Genomic DNA, 17,764 nt, shown 5'->3' on the forward strand with positions numbered 1-17,764 from the left:
ATGGAGGGGACAATGCTGACGGCAGGGCAGGACAAGCCACAGAAGCGGGTGAGGTTCCGCGTGGCCTCGGGGAACAGCGGCAGGGTGCTGAAGGAGATGTTCAAGGATGAGGGGCCTTCAGACTCCCTGGACTCGGACTGCACCAGCAGCTCGGACGCGGAACGGGCCAGTACCCCCTCTACAAGCGGAGACGCACACGGACACCTGTACGGATACCTGGGCTCGGAGCTGGATGACAGTGAGAGTGAGCCTGATGAGCTACTCATGTACGCAGGGGCCACCAAGGACTGGACGTTCACCACCAAGAGGGTCAACATACTCAGCAAAAACGGGACTGTGAGGGGGGTCAAGCACAAAGTCAGTGCAGGTCAGACCCTGTTTGAAAACCTTCCCAATTCCAGCAGTGTAAGTACATCTGACTGGGCCAGGTCTTGGCTAAGTGTTTAACCTGATTCATAAAATCACATTTTTTTGCTTGAATGCTCTCAGCTCCCATCCGTATGAGTCCTTGTCCTCAAGTCTAGTTACAGGTAGGAGCTACATGTAGGTGTATGACTGGGATAAAAGCTCACAATAGAGGACAAGGTCGCAGAGCAATTAAAGATTAATGATGCATTTCGTTAAGTGTTTCAAGAGAAACTAATCAGGTTAATGAATTCTCAGCACTTTGCTTTCTAGTATCCATGCACAAAGAACTGTTTGTTATTCTGATGTAAGCCTTGGCCCGTGTGCCGATGCAGAGGTGATACATAAGGTCATATCCAAGAAACTATTTCTCTGCGGAGTGAAATTAGGAGGAGACACAGTGTCACTGTGGACCAGATAAATCTTCTCATCTTGATTAAATGAGGGTGAAGTTTAAATGCTTATCGAGGTGAAGCAGTGTGGTCAGGTCCTAAAGGAGCTTTTTAGGTGTTTCTAGATTTTTTATCAATTTAAAAATAATTTTACAGGATCACCATGTTTTGCCAAGCCTGTCAAACCCTCTTACAGTTTTGAATGTTTTTATTCTATTTGCTTGAGGTAGATCTCTCCCAACACGCTGAACATTTAGTTTTAATTATTAAATAATGTATTTATCATTGTATGGTGGTGCTGTGCAGAGTTTTCAACTCAATCCACCTGCAATAACATTCAATAAAAACATAACTTTTACAAATATATTTGAATGGACCACCTATTGTGTCTCAGGTGTCTCTGCACAGTAAACTGTTTTTCAAACTTTACTGAAATAAAAGGAACCCAAAGGAAGTTGTCTGGAATGGAGGACGAGAACATTCGTAGTATAAAAACTGATGTTATACTTTGGGAGATTCTTGACATTTATGCAGATAATACATTATGAGTTGTAAAATGGTTAAAACATATGGCGACACTTTCTAATGAGGCATCTTTTATAAAAGGTTTACAAGGCATAACCTAATAATAACACACAGCCATCCAAACACAGGCCTGGGAGGAGTTGGGATCATGGCTGTATTCAAACTGAAACCTTCTGTTTTCTCCCTCGTACAGGTGGAGTTATCACTTGAGTTTGGGCGGATTGTGATCTATACAACCAGTTTCCGTGTGGTGAGGACCACCTTTGAGCGCTGCGAGCTCGTTAGAAAGATTTTCCAGAACCACAGAGTGAAGTTTGTGGAGAGGAACATCGCCCTGGACAGCGAGTATGGGAAGGAGTTGGAGGAGCGGTGCAAACGTGTTGGAGAACCTCCTTCATTACCAGTCGTGTTCATTGATGGACACTACCTCGGGGTCAGTTATTATTACTCCTTCCTTATTATTTCTGATGTCAACATTTTGTACATCCCACACTGAGCTCACTAAACAAATGAATTTCAGCATTTGACATGTTTTACAGGGTGCTGAGAAAATTCTCGGCATGAATGAATCAGGAGAGCTTCAAGACCTTCTGACAAAAATCGAGGTTGGTTTTCACCTTGTTTGCCTTGGAAATCCCACTATGAATAATTGATGGTGGATAAATATGCGTTTTCCCCGTGAATCAGGTTGAGTCAGCCACTTGACACACACTGATGTTTAATTATTCATACATCTCCTGTTAGATTTACTGAAAAATGTCATGAATGCTTTGTAGCACATATAATATTAAAGCATAAGGTGATTATAGAGTCATAATAAATTAACTCTTTGTGTTTGTCCAAAGCCATTAATATGCACCCAGTGCAAACAGGAGCAGTCATTTCCCCTCACTAGTCATGTTGTCAATAAAACATGACATCAGTAAGTGACCATCAATAATGGAGGGCAGGTTATTGATTCTGCTTCCAACACATTTGTTCAAACACACAACGCAGAGCACATCGCTCTGTCGTACAAACTGAGACTGTGTAAGCTATTTTTATGTTTCACACTGAGCAGCAGCAACGTCATTCACACGAGCACTGGCCTTTTCTCAGGCCTTGGCTATAATTTGGAGTTTAGACCCAGCGAAAGTCTTCATAAGTGAAAGCAGTGTGATGACATTTACGTCATGCATCCAAACGCTGCTGGCTATTAAAAAAGTATGCAGCTCTGAAAGGTCATGCATTCTCTAATCAGTCTGGAACCAGCCTGCAACATGGCTTTATTGTGTGTTTACAGTAAATCCGCAGTTATACACCAAAAATATCCTAATTTGCAAAGGGAGTTTTGTTTAAAATATAGTTTGACATTTTGGAAAATACCCTTATTTGCTTTCTTGCCAAGAGTCAGATGAGAAGATTGCTTTCACCTGCCTGCCTGTCTGCGAGATATGAAGCTACAGCCAGGTTAGCTTAGCACAAAGACTGGAAACAGAGGGAAACAGCTAGCCTAGCGTTGTCCAAAACCAACAAAATACATCTACCAGCAGTTCTAAAGCTCACGGATTAACATGTTATATCAAATGACATGTTTGTTTATTCCATGCAAAAGCCAAGTTGTAAAAACAAAAAGTTGTGGTTTTACTTGGGGTCAATGCTGCATTCATGCAATGTTGATAAAAGGAAAGAACAGGAAAACCTCCGACCTGAGGCCACAAACTTATCAATCACCCCCTGGTGGCAGCAATCATGTCTTTGTGGCCTTTTTGCCACACTCTCCAGTGTCTCTGACTTGGAATTACACCAGTACCTGACTTGAACAGTTTTTCTGACTTCATTGCTGGTAATTTTGATCTAAACAACACAACATGAACACAGCATATGTGCTACTAAGACTTTCTAGAGTCTCTGCTAGTTTCCTGGCAACCTCACAGTGAGTACAGGACTCAAGTAAGTATAACTGCTCACAGCCAAGAAATAGTCCTATACATAACCCCTGGAAAAACCACAAATTGTTGCTTTTACACTTTGGTTTTTGTACAGATTGAATAAATGAGATGCAGTGTGTGAGCTTTAGAGGACCAGTTTTCTTACCTTTGGACTGAGGTAGGCTTGGTGACTCCTCCCGCAAGTCCTAAAATGTATTATGTCTGAAGATATTTTAGGTGTATTTATCTGATGTTGGATATCTTATGTGAAGTGTTACATAAATATGTAATCTGTCCATTTCCCTAGAGGGTACAGCAACCCCAGACGTGCCAGACCTGTGGGGGCTTTGCCTTCATCCCATGCCCAATGTGCCATGGCAGCAAGATGTCTGTATTTCGCAACTGCTTCACGGATTCCTTCAAAGCCCTGAAGTGCACTTCCTGCAACGAGAACGGTCTGCAGCCCTGTGTGAGCTGCAGCCAGTGAGGAAGTAAAGTGCCTGACCCCACATCCTTTTCTTCCTTCTCTGGGACCTTACACAGGACCCTGAACTGGACTGCACCACAGGCAGCGAAATAAAACACAGCAGGACTCTTCTTCCATGGCCATTGTTAGTGGAAAAAAAAAAAAAAAGAATTTATAATAAATAAAATCTGTGAAACTGTGGATTTGGTATTGATGCTATGTTGAATCTCCATCTAATTCATCATTTGAATAGGGTAACTCTTCATAATCTAAAGCAAATAAGATCGGGTTACTCTCATTGGATTACTGCAAAATTCTCATTGAAAAGTTTCTGTTTCGTTTGTACACTGAGGAGTCATGAACTAGTTTCACTTCTGGCAAACTTAAGCTTGTTAGTTAATTAGTGAGGAGGCTCCTTCGTTAACAATGCTCTCATTGCTAATCCCATATCAGACAGAGTTAAGGATAACGGACACTCAGGACAGACAGGGAAAGTCAAGAGCTCAATTTGCAGCCAGTAGAAGGCCTGAAATAGGACCTCTGTTCACAGCCGAGAACCAAACATCATTCAAACATAACATAAAAATTTGATATACATAGGAAAGTATTTAACACACACACTTAAGTTCAAATGAATCAAGGGAAGTAAATTAATTTCTGATGTTTTAATAGTACTTCATATATTTTTGGTCTCTCAGTAAATGCACAATATAATCACATTCAATGGCATTTTCAGTTAAAGCCCCAGTCTGTGCTGCTTACTACACATCTGATCATCTGAATCTTTGAAAAGCTCATAAAGTTGTTTGACAACACTTAATTAGTTATTAATAAATTTCCAGAAAGCTTATAGACTCTTTTAACCCTGGGGATGAAAAAATATTCTGTGTTCTTCACCATAAGTAAAGACTTATAATTAACCTGACATTTGGCCTGTTTCTCAAGTTGGAATTGTATTTTCTAATCCACGTGTACGAGAACATAAATATATCCAATGGCTGCAACTGAACAGTAACTTTCAGTATTGATCTGCTGTGTATTGCCTCGATTAAGCAATGATGATCAAAATAGTTGCTTCTTCATTTCTTTCAATCGACTAATAAATTATTATAGCTCTGATATATACTGATATAACTTATAATGGCATTTTTGATCATGACTCAAACACAACTTGAGGAAGGGGATACAGTTTGTTATTTGTGGCAACCATCTTTGTTTGAATTGGGAAACAGAGTCACAGGTTTGCAACTTGGGAAATGGATTAAAAATCTATTTTTATCATCGGACGGTTAAAAGAGTCTCAGATGATTCTGGAAATAGCTTTAGAAGAACAGCGGTGAGTGTTCAGACAACCTTCTGGATTAGACCAGACAGTCGGTTATTTATTTTTCAGGAAATGGGACAAGAAGCTCTGTGGCTCAAATGCAATGTTAACACATAAGATGCATGAACTGGGGTTAATCCAGAAATAACACAGTACAGTGTTAATTCATTGGATCAATAATGTATTGGCTACTAAAGGTTATATGTTTGCATTGAATAATTCAACCCAAGGAGAACTTCATGTGTTCCAGTTTTCTTTAACCATAAAACAGCAGCACATTTTAGTGTCTGACTGCACCAGCATGAAAATTAAAGAACAATTGTCACTCCCTTGCCAACAGATCCTGCAGATCACATACAATCTTCGCTTCCTTTTGTGTTTTGAACGGATGATGTCATTGGTTGGCCGCCATCCAAGGGGTCAGGGAAACGCAGCGCCCGAGCAGCTCAGCTCTCTATGCTGTCATAGCCCTGTACAATGCTGCTTGAACATGATAAGACAAGGCAGCACTGTAAAGAGGCTAAAAGCGTAGAGCAGGGTGATGGTGATGGTGAAGATGATGATGCTGATGATGCTCAACCGCCATGAAGACTTCTCCTGCCATCACACTCTGCCTGGACTGTTCAAGATGCTCCTGTACCTGTGACTGAAACAGCAAGCACATCGATCATGTAGAAAAACAAGGACACACACATACACGCACGCACACACACGCGCGCGCGCGAGCACACACACACGGTGAGTGAAAAAAAAGGTTAATGAGGTTAGATTTTCTGCACGGGCAATTGGAGGTGATTGCACTGCTGCACCAGATCTCCTTTCTTTAATTCAATACCGCACCGAAGAATAATGGGGTTCGGGGTTTTTATAACCACAGGCTTGTGGTGATGGAGGGGAGGCTGCATGAAAATCTGAGACCCCAACTGTGCAGGTTTGCTGCGCCCCCATCTGTCGGCTGCTGGAGATGAACATATCGGAGAAGAAAAAAAAACAAAACAGAATGCTTCTAAAAAATATTACAAGAACATCTTCATGTTTCAAAAGCTGCCTGCAAAAAAAAAAAAAAACAATGATTAATGACAGTGAAGGCAGCGATGTGATGTGCAGGAGGCTGCTGAAAGCCTGGAGATGTGTTTGGTGATCTCCAGACGTGACAGGCGCGTCTCGACGCATGTTTCTTGTATAATAATGAACCAAATCAGCCAGGGGATCTGGCAGTTGTTGTTTTTTCTCGTTTAAGTCAACGTGCACAAGCGATCCTTTCTTTCTCCGATGAGAGGAGACATGAAAGGAAACGAGATGGGCAGTGGTACTGGCACAACTGATTTGGGAATGGTATGACGAGACATGACACGGATATGCGCGAAACACCCAAAATGTTAAGACAACATTCAATGGTCAAAAACCTGCAATGGAGTCTGTCCGCATTGTCTCCGCTCTCCGGGCTTCGGCGAAAAATTATTTCAGTCGAGTAGTCTAGCGTGGTCCGGCCGCGATGCTGTGCGTAATGTTTTGAATGGTCGGTCAATGCGCAGACTGGTTGGAAATGACTGTTTTTATTGACGTCAGCGTACAGGCTAGTGCCCCCCCCCCCCCCCCCCCGACTCCCTACAACTGCACCATCTAATGGACTTGGGTTTACATTCCAGTCAACCAGCTGAGCTTTAAACAGGAAACAGGCCTCCTATCCAAAACCCGAGGCTCGAACATGTACCTCTTTACGGTTCCAGATGTGGTCAAATGCGTGAAGATCTTCAGTGGAGCATTTCCCCAAACCTACAAGAGTCATTTATTGCTCCTTCGCTCGGAGCTCCTACAAGAGCCAAGAACATCTGGAGAAGTTGATAAGACCAGGCAATGATGTCTTCCATGATAATATAAACACATAATACACAGGGGGCTTTGCTGTCATGTGGAAAAATGTAAAAAAAAAAAAAAAAGAAAAAGAAAAAGAAATTCAAGTCCATAACAGAAAAGGGAAGCAAAATAATTTAATAAATTCTTTCAAATTTATACCAACTCCTTCAGCAGTGGCAACAACGTTATAACCAAAGGTAAATATTACATTATTATTAACACCTTCAAAAAAATATATATCCACCCTCCCAAAAAAGATGAAATGACTCCGGCCCACCTCCTGAAGCAAAATAAGATGTTTAGCAGGCAGGTGTGTCTCGTGCTGCAGATGCGACCGTATGCTGACAGCAGACTCAGAATGAAAACAAAAACACATTCGATGTATGTTTTAAACAGATTATTCAGCTGAAACACAGAGTAGGAGATTGTTTACCTGCTATTTTGGTACACACACTGTACAGTGTGATGTCCTGAATGATTAAAACAATGTCATCGTAACGCTGACGCTCAATTAAAACTGTTTGATAAGGGGCTGGTCCATTTGTTAGGTATGTTTTCGTCATCGTAGGCCGCTTATTTACACTGAGTGGATCTGAATGCATCCTCCTGTACTTCATCTTTGGTACAATCAGTCATCCGCTGATCAGCTGCCAACTTCTCAAAACAAAGTAAATAAACCTCAAATTTGGAGAACGTCAAAGTTCCGAGTGTGGAGCTGGCAAAGACAGAAGACGAGAGAAAAAGAATAGATGCCACTGCCTATAATATCATTTCACGGCATGAAGGGATGTTCACACTTATCATTTGACTTTCTGCAAAGAGAAAGATGTCCAATAAATGGTTATTTGATAGATTTGTTAGACTTGTCTTTGTAACATCAAAGGACACTCTGTTTTCTAAAAGTTTTTTTTACATAAGCTGAAGCTCATTAAGTGCTACTGTATGACACATCAGTTCACTCATCAACTCTATCAAACAAATCAAATGAAAAGTCTTAACAACACCTTTTACTCTGCATTTTGCTGTAATAGCAATAAAATCTATTCATCACATATTCTGTCTTCATTAGAGAACCTGCAGCAGCATTGTGCCATTTCCAGCTCCTCAGTTTTTACGTTAAAAGAAAAAAACAATTGCAATATTTTCTAGCAATTAAATAAATCTAGTTTGAATATGTAGCTCTCAGGTTTCCTTTGTACTAATGAAGGAAACACTATCACTGTGGTTCAAGCATAACATTAAAGTAAAGTACAAGTCTAGTAAGTGATACTGGTCCTGTTACTGATTTTGTTTTAGACAGAGACATGATTTCAACCATGTTTAGACACATTCGTGCAGGAATGTGAATTCACGCAAACAATCACAAGACTAAAGAGTCGTATCTGTGTGAACTGCAACACAGATTTCAATTTCTCTGGAAATTCAAGGAGACTAGCAATAGTCCTTAGTCTCTAGCCAGAAGCACTCACACTTCAGTGGATCTCTGGCAGGCTGAACTCCTGGTATCACTAACTGAAGTTCAGCCAACACAAAGAAAGCTCAATTGTTGCTCAGATGTTGTCCTTGTGTTTGGTTCTGGTCTATTCTATGGTAAGACTTGATGACTTGTGCAGAGACGGATGCTTGTTTTGAGGTGGTCAGAATGGGAGGCAGATTGTGGAGGTGGACTCAGTCCTCCTTTCACCTTTTCTTCTTGATACAATAGGATGTTCCCTCAGCGGAGTCCAGTAAGTATTATAGTATCTCCAAGTCTACGTGACGAACCTCTGGGTTACGTTGCTATGGAGGAACAAAACAGAGTTAGATACGAGTCTGTCTGGCAATGCTCATAAAATACCTTGGATATGAAGACAAATTCCCATAAATATCCACCCTGAAATGATAAAAAGTGGAGTTTCTAGGTATATTGCAGCATCAGCAAAACAACAATTTGGACAAGTTTAATGTTTCTTTACCTTGAGTTCTTTCTCCAAACGGTCCACCTCAGCTCCCAGGGTGTCAATGATGTTCTCCCCGTGTTTCAGCATGAAGTTCTCCAGCTCCTCGGGGGTCTTCACCTGCTGAATGTCCTGCAGAAAGAAAAACTTAACTTTGTCAGTTAAGATACAGGATTGGAAGTTGGACACAGAAAAAGCCAGAAACACATAAAACAAAACTCTGAACACTATGGAAAACATCTGCAGAGTTTTCTGTCATGGTTAGGAAAAAAACACTACTGCTAGATAGCACAGCGTCTCAATGTATTTCAAAATTTTTAAAAATAAATCGTTATTGACTACATCATGGGGGGAAAAAAATAAGTAAGAACTAGTAAATTTTCAATCAGGTGGCAATATTAAAGAAAAAAAGAAGAACAACACTGTTTTCAAGGGTGTGAACCCGAAAAAAACAACAGCAACAAAAAAAAAACTTACCGTAAGGATTTGGTCAATGTCTTGTTTTTCCAGATATGACCGTGTCACTACTCGGCCATCAAAGTCAACTTCAGCCTTGAAGCGCACTTTACTCAGTCCCATATCAGTGGCCTTCACATCGTGGATGGCCCTGCTCATAATAAAATAAAGAATATCAGGAAATCTCCAGGGGAGGCAGGAAGAAAAACAATCCAAGTCTACCTCAGTAAGAGAAGAAAACATCTCTACTGGATATTACAGTGGATTTCAAAACATAATGTGTTTATAATGTGCTATGAAAACCTTACAAATGTTAGAATGAAACGTACAATGACACTGGTTGCAAACAGGGTATGTGCAGTCCTCAGAAGCACTGATTTCAGTTTGATGATATCATTAGGGATTATTGCCGTATACAACTGGGAAGGCGTGACCAAAGAATTCAATATAAGGGTCAATAAATTCATGCACTTGGTGAATAATTCTAGGCTATACTGTCCCTATTAGCTGTCACTGATATCTTTCAAACTTTGACTCTTATGAGTGTACAGGTGCTAAATTCCATTCTTTGTGGTATTAAAAAGCTTTGTAACTCATACTTTGATGTCGTGACTGAGGCACTAAACTGAGTCACTGCTCTGTGTAGAGCTGGCCCTAAAGACGTTTGCACATGAAGATCAGCAAATACCAGGTGGTCTATTTTAAGCCTTTAACAGTAGACCTGTAAAACCACTGTTAGCCCACATGGACTGGTTCACTTGGTGGACTTATTTGTGATCACATGACCGATCCTAGACCTGACATCAACAACACCTGTGTCCGTGTCCGTGCAACAGTGTGTCTGCACATTTGCTGACCTTACAGCGGGGTCGTTCTCCAGGAACTCTGTAAGCTTCTGTACGCGTTCAGCCTGTATGGAGCGACCCAGCAGGGCTTCTGTGTTTGTGTAGATGAGGAAGGCTGACACGGTGCCCAGCAGTGTGCCCACGCCAAGAGATCCCAAACTGTCGTAGTATGGGTTACCTGGGACAACACAGGCAGAGATGGAGAGAAGAAAAGAAATTCAACAAAAGAAAATCAGCAAAACTCTGGGTGACTGCCAACATTCAAATTAGAGACCAAAGTACAAAAACACAAGAAAGATTAACCTGAGGGTAATTTATCTCACCAACAGAAGACTAATAAATCATAGCAGAGATGAAGATGATATAAAAAGAAACAACAGAAATGTGAATTTATTAATTGAACGATTTAGGACAAATACAGGACAGTAGATTGAACTATGTGAACAGTGTGTCTTATCTTTTTGTTTACCTGTGAGTGAGGTGAGCCCCATGCAGCCAGCAGCCAAGATGACTCCTAATACAGCAGCAGCGTCCTCCAGCAGTACTACGTTGGTGCTGGGGTCTCGACTCTGCATTACTGCACACATTAAACAATGAAAGACTGAATTTACAAGCAACTTGTACCCACATTAGACCACTCAGGCATGTATCCTCATTTACATCTGTTGTCAGGAATGTGTCCTCAGCCACTGGATCTGATTTCTTACTTGGAAATTAACTTGACCTGCATGACGCTGTCCGTACACAGTGACAGAAAACACCTGGTTTCATTTTACTCCAGATGTAAGTTAATCCAAAATGTGGGCCATTTCTGGCGAGAGTAGAGAGATCATGCACTATGTGTGGTTCAGAGAAACATTTCTTTTTACACTTGACCATCTTGAATTCACAGTCTATTTAAAAAAAAAAAGTCATATGTGACATTCAACTAATTCAACTCAATCAGAATTCAGTTCCTCCTGCCTCTAGAGGATATTTTACCTGCGGTTTTGTCTAGATCAGGGCTAAATAAACTGATATCTGATCTCTACAGATAACGGCACATATAAATGGCATGTAAGACATTTAATGACACAGATTTTTGTCATACATACCATATTCATAAAAAGACAGTCCATGTTTTTGGGCACTCTTCTTTATCTCATTGATGGCTACTAGTAATGTGGCTGAGAAAGAAAAATAGAAAGAGATGTTCAAATACAAATTACACAGTCAAAACAACATCAAAGATCTATTGGTTAATATTTATAACCCACCTCCTTCAGACACCAGAGAGCCCGCCAAAATACAGTATGCCTGTAACACAGACACATAACATGACGGATCATTATTATCTTTATTTATCTTGTATTACAGACAAGAGCTGATCCAGACACTCACCCATAACAATGATTCAATGGGCTCCGGGTGCAGCAATCCCATGATACCGTGGTACCAAGAGAGGCCTGCTCCCATCATAAAGATGCCCACCCCACTGATGAGGGAGGCAATGTAGCGCATGTTGGAGAATCCATACCTGAAAAACACAAAAGGGCTCTATCACAGCTGACATTTAGGCCACCATTATTTTGTTAATCATACACACTTGCACACTCTGCACATACTGGATTAAAAGTTACATCTGCAAAGTTGTAAATCTGTAAACTGGGGACATCTGTGAAAATCATCTCTGTGTGTGTAGGTTTTCATCGGGCATTGTGTGACAAAACTTTGCTGTGCTAAAATAAAACAGGAGTCAATCTTTGGTCTGAATCCTTCCTAATATATTGAATTTGTCATAGTACTGTGGTAGAAATGCTGTTTATGCTATGTTAATATTACATACAATTCTGACAAGCCAGATGGTGTTGAAGCTACATGAATTTCTATACATTACTTCTACTCTTTGGTTCTGCAATGATACAATATGCTTTGGGCACTAATCAGCTCCCTGTCATCTTCTTTTCAGCAGAGTAGGAAAGTGTGGTGCTTACGGGTGCACAGCATCTGGGTTGCGGACAGACTGGCTGATTCCCAGGGCGAGCAGACCCTGGTTGCAGGTGTCGGCCAGAGAGTGGATGGCCTCAGAGAACATGCTAGCTGATCCAGTGTAGACCCAAGCCAGGAGCTTGAAGAAGAAATTGAGCCCATTGCTGGGGACAAAAAGAAAAAAAAAAGTGGATGAAGCACTCACACAGTGATGAAAACGTTTGCTATCTGAAACATAGTTTAATGGTTAACAGCAGATGCGACTGAGGTGATTTACAGGTGGCTTGTACAGGACATCAGAACGAGACCCCACCCGTGTTTATTGACAGCAGTCGCGTTGGCAAGAGCAAATATGAATCTGTGATCAGGAACCACATATCCAAGTGGCCCAGATCTGCTATGACAAATGATCAGATTTTGTTTGTTCGCACTTTAGAGAAAAAAATCTGATGTGAGTCACTTGGATGCAAAAACCAAATCATCTGAGTAATTTGAGTAACTGTAGCATGTAATGTGAATGTAGCCTTATCTGAAATGAAGCCAAATGAACTTATTACAAACAGTTTCTCTTATTTATAACTGCTTAACTATTCTCTTTATAGTGGAAAATTTACAAAAAATGATTCACAGCTTTTACACCCAGACTGAACATACCCTATAATGAGCACTTGACTGAGTCCCGTGCGTCTCTGTGCACACTCAATGAAAGAAACAGTCTGCTGTTCATGTGACTGCACATGCCCTCTAACACAATCTTCCTAATCCAATAGGCCACAAGACTTCATGTGAGACGAGGTCCCATGCACTTTCCAATTCAAATTTCTACATCATTTAGATCTTTACTAGTGTCAATACTCTACAGTGCAGAGTATTTCTTTAAAACAAAAAATCACAAGCATGTTTTGCACTTCTGCAAGACTTTTTATCCCATTTTCAAACACTACACTCTTGACACTTATCCGACATACTGTATGTAGTAACCATGCTGAGAACAGACTCCTAGTTTCACTCTCTAATCCAATACCTCCCACTGCGTGCTACAGCTCAGTGCAGGCAGATCTCACAGCACAACCAAACAGCATTCAGGGAAACTGGCGAGGGAATGAAAACTTACATGCAAATAGCGACCATGACCACCTTTCCTGGCCCTTGTAGAAATGTTGTCCTCTTGCCTGATCGAGGCTTTGTGAAACAAAGAAATGCAAAAAGCAAAGTGAAATTCTGATTATTATTGAGTTTAAATCAGCAGTTGTCAATCAGCACATGAATGGTGAACACTCTAATATGATTCAACCACATACAGGTTATGTTCCTGGTAAAATGAAATGATTTAGAAATGGGCTTCTGACAAAACCTAAACATGTTAAAAATTTCTGTCCTTTAGTCAATATGCAGTTTATGCAGTTGACTGTATGTCAAGAAGTACAGTGTGGAAATACTCTGGAAAAACAAGCCAGCAGAGTGTAGAATATACCATGACATACAAGAGGAGTGCAGAACAGTACAGTGTGGTCACTGAAATAACATCAGCATCGTACAGTACAGAGGGGCACTACATGAATGACAACAGATAATGACACTGACATATAAATGCAGTGACCTCTGTTACAGGGACAAAGGTCATGTGAACCCCACCTGCTGTTATTAGGGCAACATGACATGGTGACAGGACTATGCATGTTACTTTCTCTTTCACATTTAAAATGTGACATGGAGACCTGATCATAGAATCAGAGTGCTCACCTTAGTGTTTCCCCAGAAGTCTTTGTATTCTTTCAACAACTGTTGATTCCGAAAAATATCTGGAGGGGAGTGAAGTAAAGGTACAAATAAAAAACATATGTCAAAAAAAAAAGATCAAAATAGATGAGAAACAATAAGCTAGGGTTATATAAATAAGACACGCAAATATTCACAAAAATTGAGCTTGCTCCTAACATTAAAAGAAGAAGTTCAATATTTTGGGAAACACACTGATTTATAGCTGCAATGAGTAGTTGATAGAAACAAAATGAATCACCAACGATTTTGACAATCGATTAATCATTTAAGTCATTTTTCAAGGAAAAATTCCAAAAATTTGACGTGTCTATGCTCAAATCTGAGAATCTGCTGCTTGTCCCTGTCAGCAAACCAAATATTTTGGGGTTCTGATCTAACAACAGACATTTAATGATTTTAATCATTTTGCGGTTTTAATTGACTAGCAATAAACTGATTAATCCAGAAAATAATTGGCAGATTTATCAATAATAAAAATGATCATTAGTTGCAGCTCTACACTTTAACTGGCACCGAGTCAGATGAGAAGATTGATACCACGCTAATTTCTCCAGCATCCAGTTAGCTTAGCTCAGCATAATAGACTGGAAACAGAAGGAAACTGCTAGCCAAGACGCTTCATGGAAAAAAGACGCCTACCAGCACCTCTAACTCTTCTTGATATGACTCAGGTAAATATGTGTATGACTCAAAACATTGACCTTTTGCTTTAAGACGAAATCTTTAGCATTACTGTCTGTTCACAAAGATGCACATGCAGCCAGGAAAAAAAAAAAAAACCTACTCTCTTGGTACTCTCTCTCCACCTCTTTCCTCAGGTTTCTCTCTCGGGCAAGAGCTTCATGGCTTCCCCACACGTCTAGTGCTCTAATAGTCACAGACAGAAGTAAATGAATCAACAAAAGTTAGAGAACAATGCCAATGACAGCTTTTGGTTTGAGCAGCAATTTGTTGGAAGACGTATAAAGTGTGTTTTCAATAGCACTTGATGAGTCAGGTAGAAGGGTGCAGAACTAACTTGGCCTCGACGTCTGACCGCAAAAACACAGTGAAAGCCTCTGTGTCGTCATGGGGGCTGCGTCTTCTGATCTTCCGAAGTTGCTCCAGATCACTGTGGACACATGAGGCCAGGGGGCAACGACGTTAGGCAGTCTGACATTAGTTAATCACAAAAGCATGTTTACTGATTAACTCAGAGGAATCTGTGCTGTGGTTGTGGTCTGCCAACATCTCAGCTACCACTGAACAGATGCATGAGTTTTTAATACCATTCATTCAGCTATGCATCGATAAATGGTTTAGTGTTGCTGGATACATTAAATTAAACATAGCACAGTTACACTGGGGATCAGGCGTTACCTAGGTTTGAGGCAGAACTCATTCATGGCTCTGACTGCAGTGATAAAGTTGTTCTGAGTGTACTTGGGTCCATATTCCCTTTTCTTCAGGACTGCCCGAACTGCATATGACAACAGATGGGAGTTAATGATACCGAATTTCACTTAGCAGTCCCAACTCTTCTGCAAGCCACCAAATCACACCCACACTCTGAGGGACATACTAAATACTAAATAAGATCGGTTTCATGTGAATACAGATGTTGTTCAATACCTTTCACTTGAATTGATTCAGCTTTAGTCAGCCCCTGAGGTGTGAGGCCTAGAAAGACAGAAATAAGGAAATCAACAAAGCAGCAAAGAATATTGTAAGTGCAATATGCAGCAGCATTGGGCCCAGAGACATAAACACACTGAACAAGCTAATCAGGAAGGCTAGCTCTGTGCTGCAGACTTCTCTGGAGCCCTTTGAACTGGCTGTGGAGAGGAAGACTCTGCGCAAACTATTGACCATACTGAAAAACATCTCGCATCCCCTCCATGACCTGCTGGTCAAACTGCGAAGCACTTTCAGCAAAAGACTTCTTCAACTCTGCTGTGACAAAGAACACTACAGGAAGTCATTCTTGCCAATTGCCATCACACTGTACAATGACAATCTTCTGTGTCGGGACTTCGATTTATCACATTATATACAGCGTGGTCTAAAAGCCTGAGACCACTAGTTAGGATACTTCTATTTCCCATTTGTTTCAAATGTACTACTAAATTTTCCTTTACAAACGTTAATATCGGCTTAACAATTTGAGTGTAAAGTTGAATCTTTGAAAATTTACATGAATTTCAGAAAATCTTATTTAATGACAGCATGCACTTGAGTGGACTCCACAAATTTGTGCAAAACCCGATGACCCATGTTATCCCAGTATGATTTGACAATGTTCCAAGTGCTGCCATACATGTTCCTAAAATCTCAGCTTACCAGAACTGTTTTCTGGGGGTTGTGTTGACACATCATGTAATGAGACTACAATTTTAACTGTTTTAAAAGAGTGGATAATAGATAAAAACCCAAATAAAGTGCTGAGAGCTGACAGCCATCAAACATCTCAGCCATTGCTGCAATTTATTAGACATTAGTTTCTCACCTAATGAAGGTGTGGCGGTTTTTGCAGCACCAGACAAGACCTTTTCTGCTGATGGAGCATCACCTGATGCTGATTTTGGAGGACCATCTTTACTGTTGCCAGAGGTAGAGTAGTACTGCACCTTGCCCAGCCCTAAAGAAGCAACTCTGCAGTCCGGAAGGCTGAACCACAGACTATGTATGCCTCCACTCTGCCAACCTGTGCAAAACAATATACAATGACTGTAAGCTTTTTTACCCCCTTCAGTTCCACTGCATAATAAACCAACACAATGGTTCAAGAGAGAGCAGAGTAGAGCTGCAACTAACGATTGCTTTCATTATTGGTTAATATCTTGAGGAATCGCTTAGTCTACAAAACATCAAAAGTCAAGTCAGTGAAAAATGCTTGTCGCAAATTCCCCAGTGTTAAACCTTCTTATTTAACAAACAGCCCAAACCCCAAAGATATTCAGTTTAACAATATAAAACAGAGAAAAGCAGAAGATATGAGATACTGGAGCAGCTGGAATGCTTTGCTTAACAAATGGCCTAAAAGATCAATCGATCATCAAAATAGTAATAATTATTAAGTATAAATAATAACTTTATAAGTAGTATATACTTTTAATAATTTTCTGACGATTAACTACTGGCTTAATCAACTAGTCTCTTTAGCTCTAGAGCAGAGTAGATAGCATCATAAGGTGCCACGGATGTAGCTGTAGCTAACGTCGCGTGGCCCCTCGATAAGAGCCTACTCACCGTAGCACAGCTGTGGGAACCTCGGAGACGCCTTGTGCTGCAAGGAGACCCTGCAGAACACATGCCATGGTCTGTGGGCCAAGCTGTGGAACATCCTCGCTGTCGCCGGGCTCGGCACTGAAGAGCAGGAACTCGCTACGCACAGTCACAGACAGCCGGTCACTGTTGGGCTAGCTGTCCGATTGTCACTTTACCCCAGTTTAGACAGATTGACGCCGAGACATCGCCTCTGCACATCTGACAGTATCATCAAACAGAAAGGTTAACATGACGACTAACAAACTCAAATGCTGACCACAGCTGATACCTGCCTCTAAATGAAATCGTTGTCATTGTTAATCACCGGCTGGTCAAGTAATGCCTCCGCCGGCTAACGCTGACGCTGCTACAGCTACCTAGCCCGCGGGCTAACATCGTTAGTTGCCGCAAGTAACAATCTTTGTTTGACATTTCCATTAATTTAAAAACAGCTGCAGCTGACCAGTTGGTAGAATTAGATGATGTTTTTCAGAAAATCCAATACCTTTCTATGGCGATGTTTGTTCGGCATAGTCTGTGTCCATTTTAAGAATCTATGACCAAACTGACGCTAACGGACATAGAGTAACTGCTACAAACACACACACGTGACCTATGACATCCAACTGACGTCTACGCTGTTCTCGTGAG

The 17,764-nt window shown here is 40.9% G+C and overlaps 2 protein-coding genes across 2 annotated transcripts; one reads left to right on the forward strand and one right to left on the reverse strand.

Moving 5' to 3' along the window:
- On the forward strand, positions 1 to 3,719 carry grxcr1a (glutaredoxin and cysteine rich domain containing 1 a). Its single transcript, XM_041048516.1, has 4 exons — positions 1 to 405; positions 1,516 to 1,755; positions 1,862 to 1,927; positions 3,540 to 3,719. Exons 1-4 carry the CDS (start codon positions 1 to 3, stop codon positions 3,717 to 3,719), a joined length of 891 nt encoding a protein of 296 aa, XP_040904450.1.
- A 3,284-nt stretch (positions 3,720 to 7,003) lies between these two features.
- slc30a9 (solute carrier family 30 member 9) lies at positions 7,004 to 17,722 on the reverse strand. Its single transcript, XM_041048825.1, has 18 exons — positions 17,619 to 17,722; positions 17,096 to 17,332; positions 16,353 to 16,550; positions 15,479 to 15,526; positions 15,227 to 15,326; positions 14,886 to 14,978; positions 14,652 to 14,734; positions 13,829 to 13,887; positions 13,200 to 13,267; positions 12,091 to 12,249; positions 11,498 to 11,633; positions 11,374 to 11,413; positions 11,212 to 11,283; positions 10,587 to 10,694; positions 10,130 to 10,295; positions 9,294 to 9,423; positions 8,835 to 8,948; positions 7,004 to 8,658 (listed from the first exon to the last, which is right to left on the reverse strand). Exons 2-18 carry the CDS (start codon positions 17,187 to 17,189, stop codon positions 8,614 to 8,616), a joined length of 1,713 nt encoding a protein of 570 aa, XP_040904759.1. The 5' UTR covers positions 17,190 to 17,332; positions 17,619 to 17,722; the 3' UTR covers positions 7,004 to 8,613.
- Positions 17,723 to 17,764: the final 42 nt, after the last annotated feature.

The sequence above is a fragment of the Toxotes jaculatrix genome, chromosome 10 (assembly GCF_017976425.1).
Source record: "Toxotes jaculatrix isolate fToxJac2 chromosome 10, fToxJac2.pri, whole genome shotgun sequence".
NCBI classification, from domain to species: domain Eukaryota; kingdom Metazoa; phylum Chordata; class Actinopteri; family Toxotidae; genus Toxotes; species Toxotes jaculatrix.

Bases quoted from the DNA above. Each gene is read 5' to 3' on its own strand.
- slc30a9 (XM_041048825.1), bottom strand. From the start codon at position 17,189: ATGTTCCACAGCTTGGCCCACAGACCATGGCATGTGTTCTGCAGGGTC. The intron at 11,634-12,090 runs GTAAGCACCACA...TGTGTTTTTCAG, and splicing joins AACCCAGATGCTGTGCACCC to GTATGGATTCTCCAACATGC. The intron at 8,949-9,293 runs GTAAGTTTTTTT...TTCTTTCTGCAG, and splicing joins ACATTGACCAAATCCTTACG to GACATTCAGCAGGTGAAGAC.
- grxcr1a (XM_041048516.1), top strand. From the start codon at position 1: ATGGAGGGGACAATGCTGACGGCAGGGCAGGACAAGCCACAGAAGCGG. The intron at 1,756-1,861 runs GTCAGTTATTAT...CATGTTTTACAG, and splicing joins TTGATGGACACTACCTCGGG to GGTGCTGAGAAAATTCTCGG. The intron at 1,928-3,539 runs GTTGGTTTTCAC...CCATTTCCCTAG, and splicing joins ACCTTCTGACAAAAATCGAG to AGGGTACAGCAACCCCAGAC.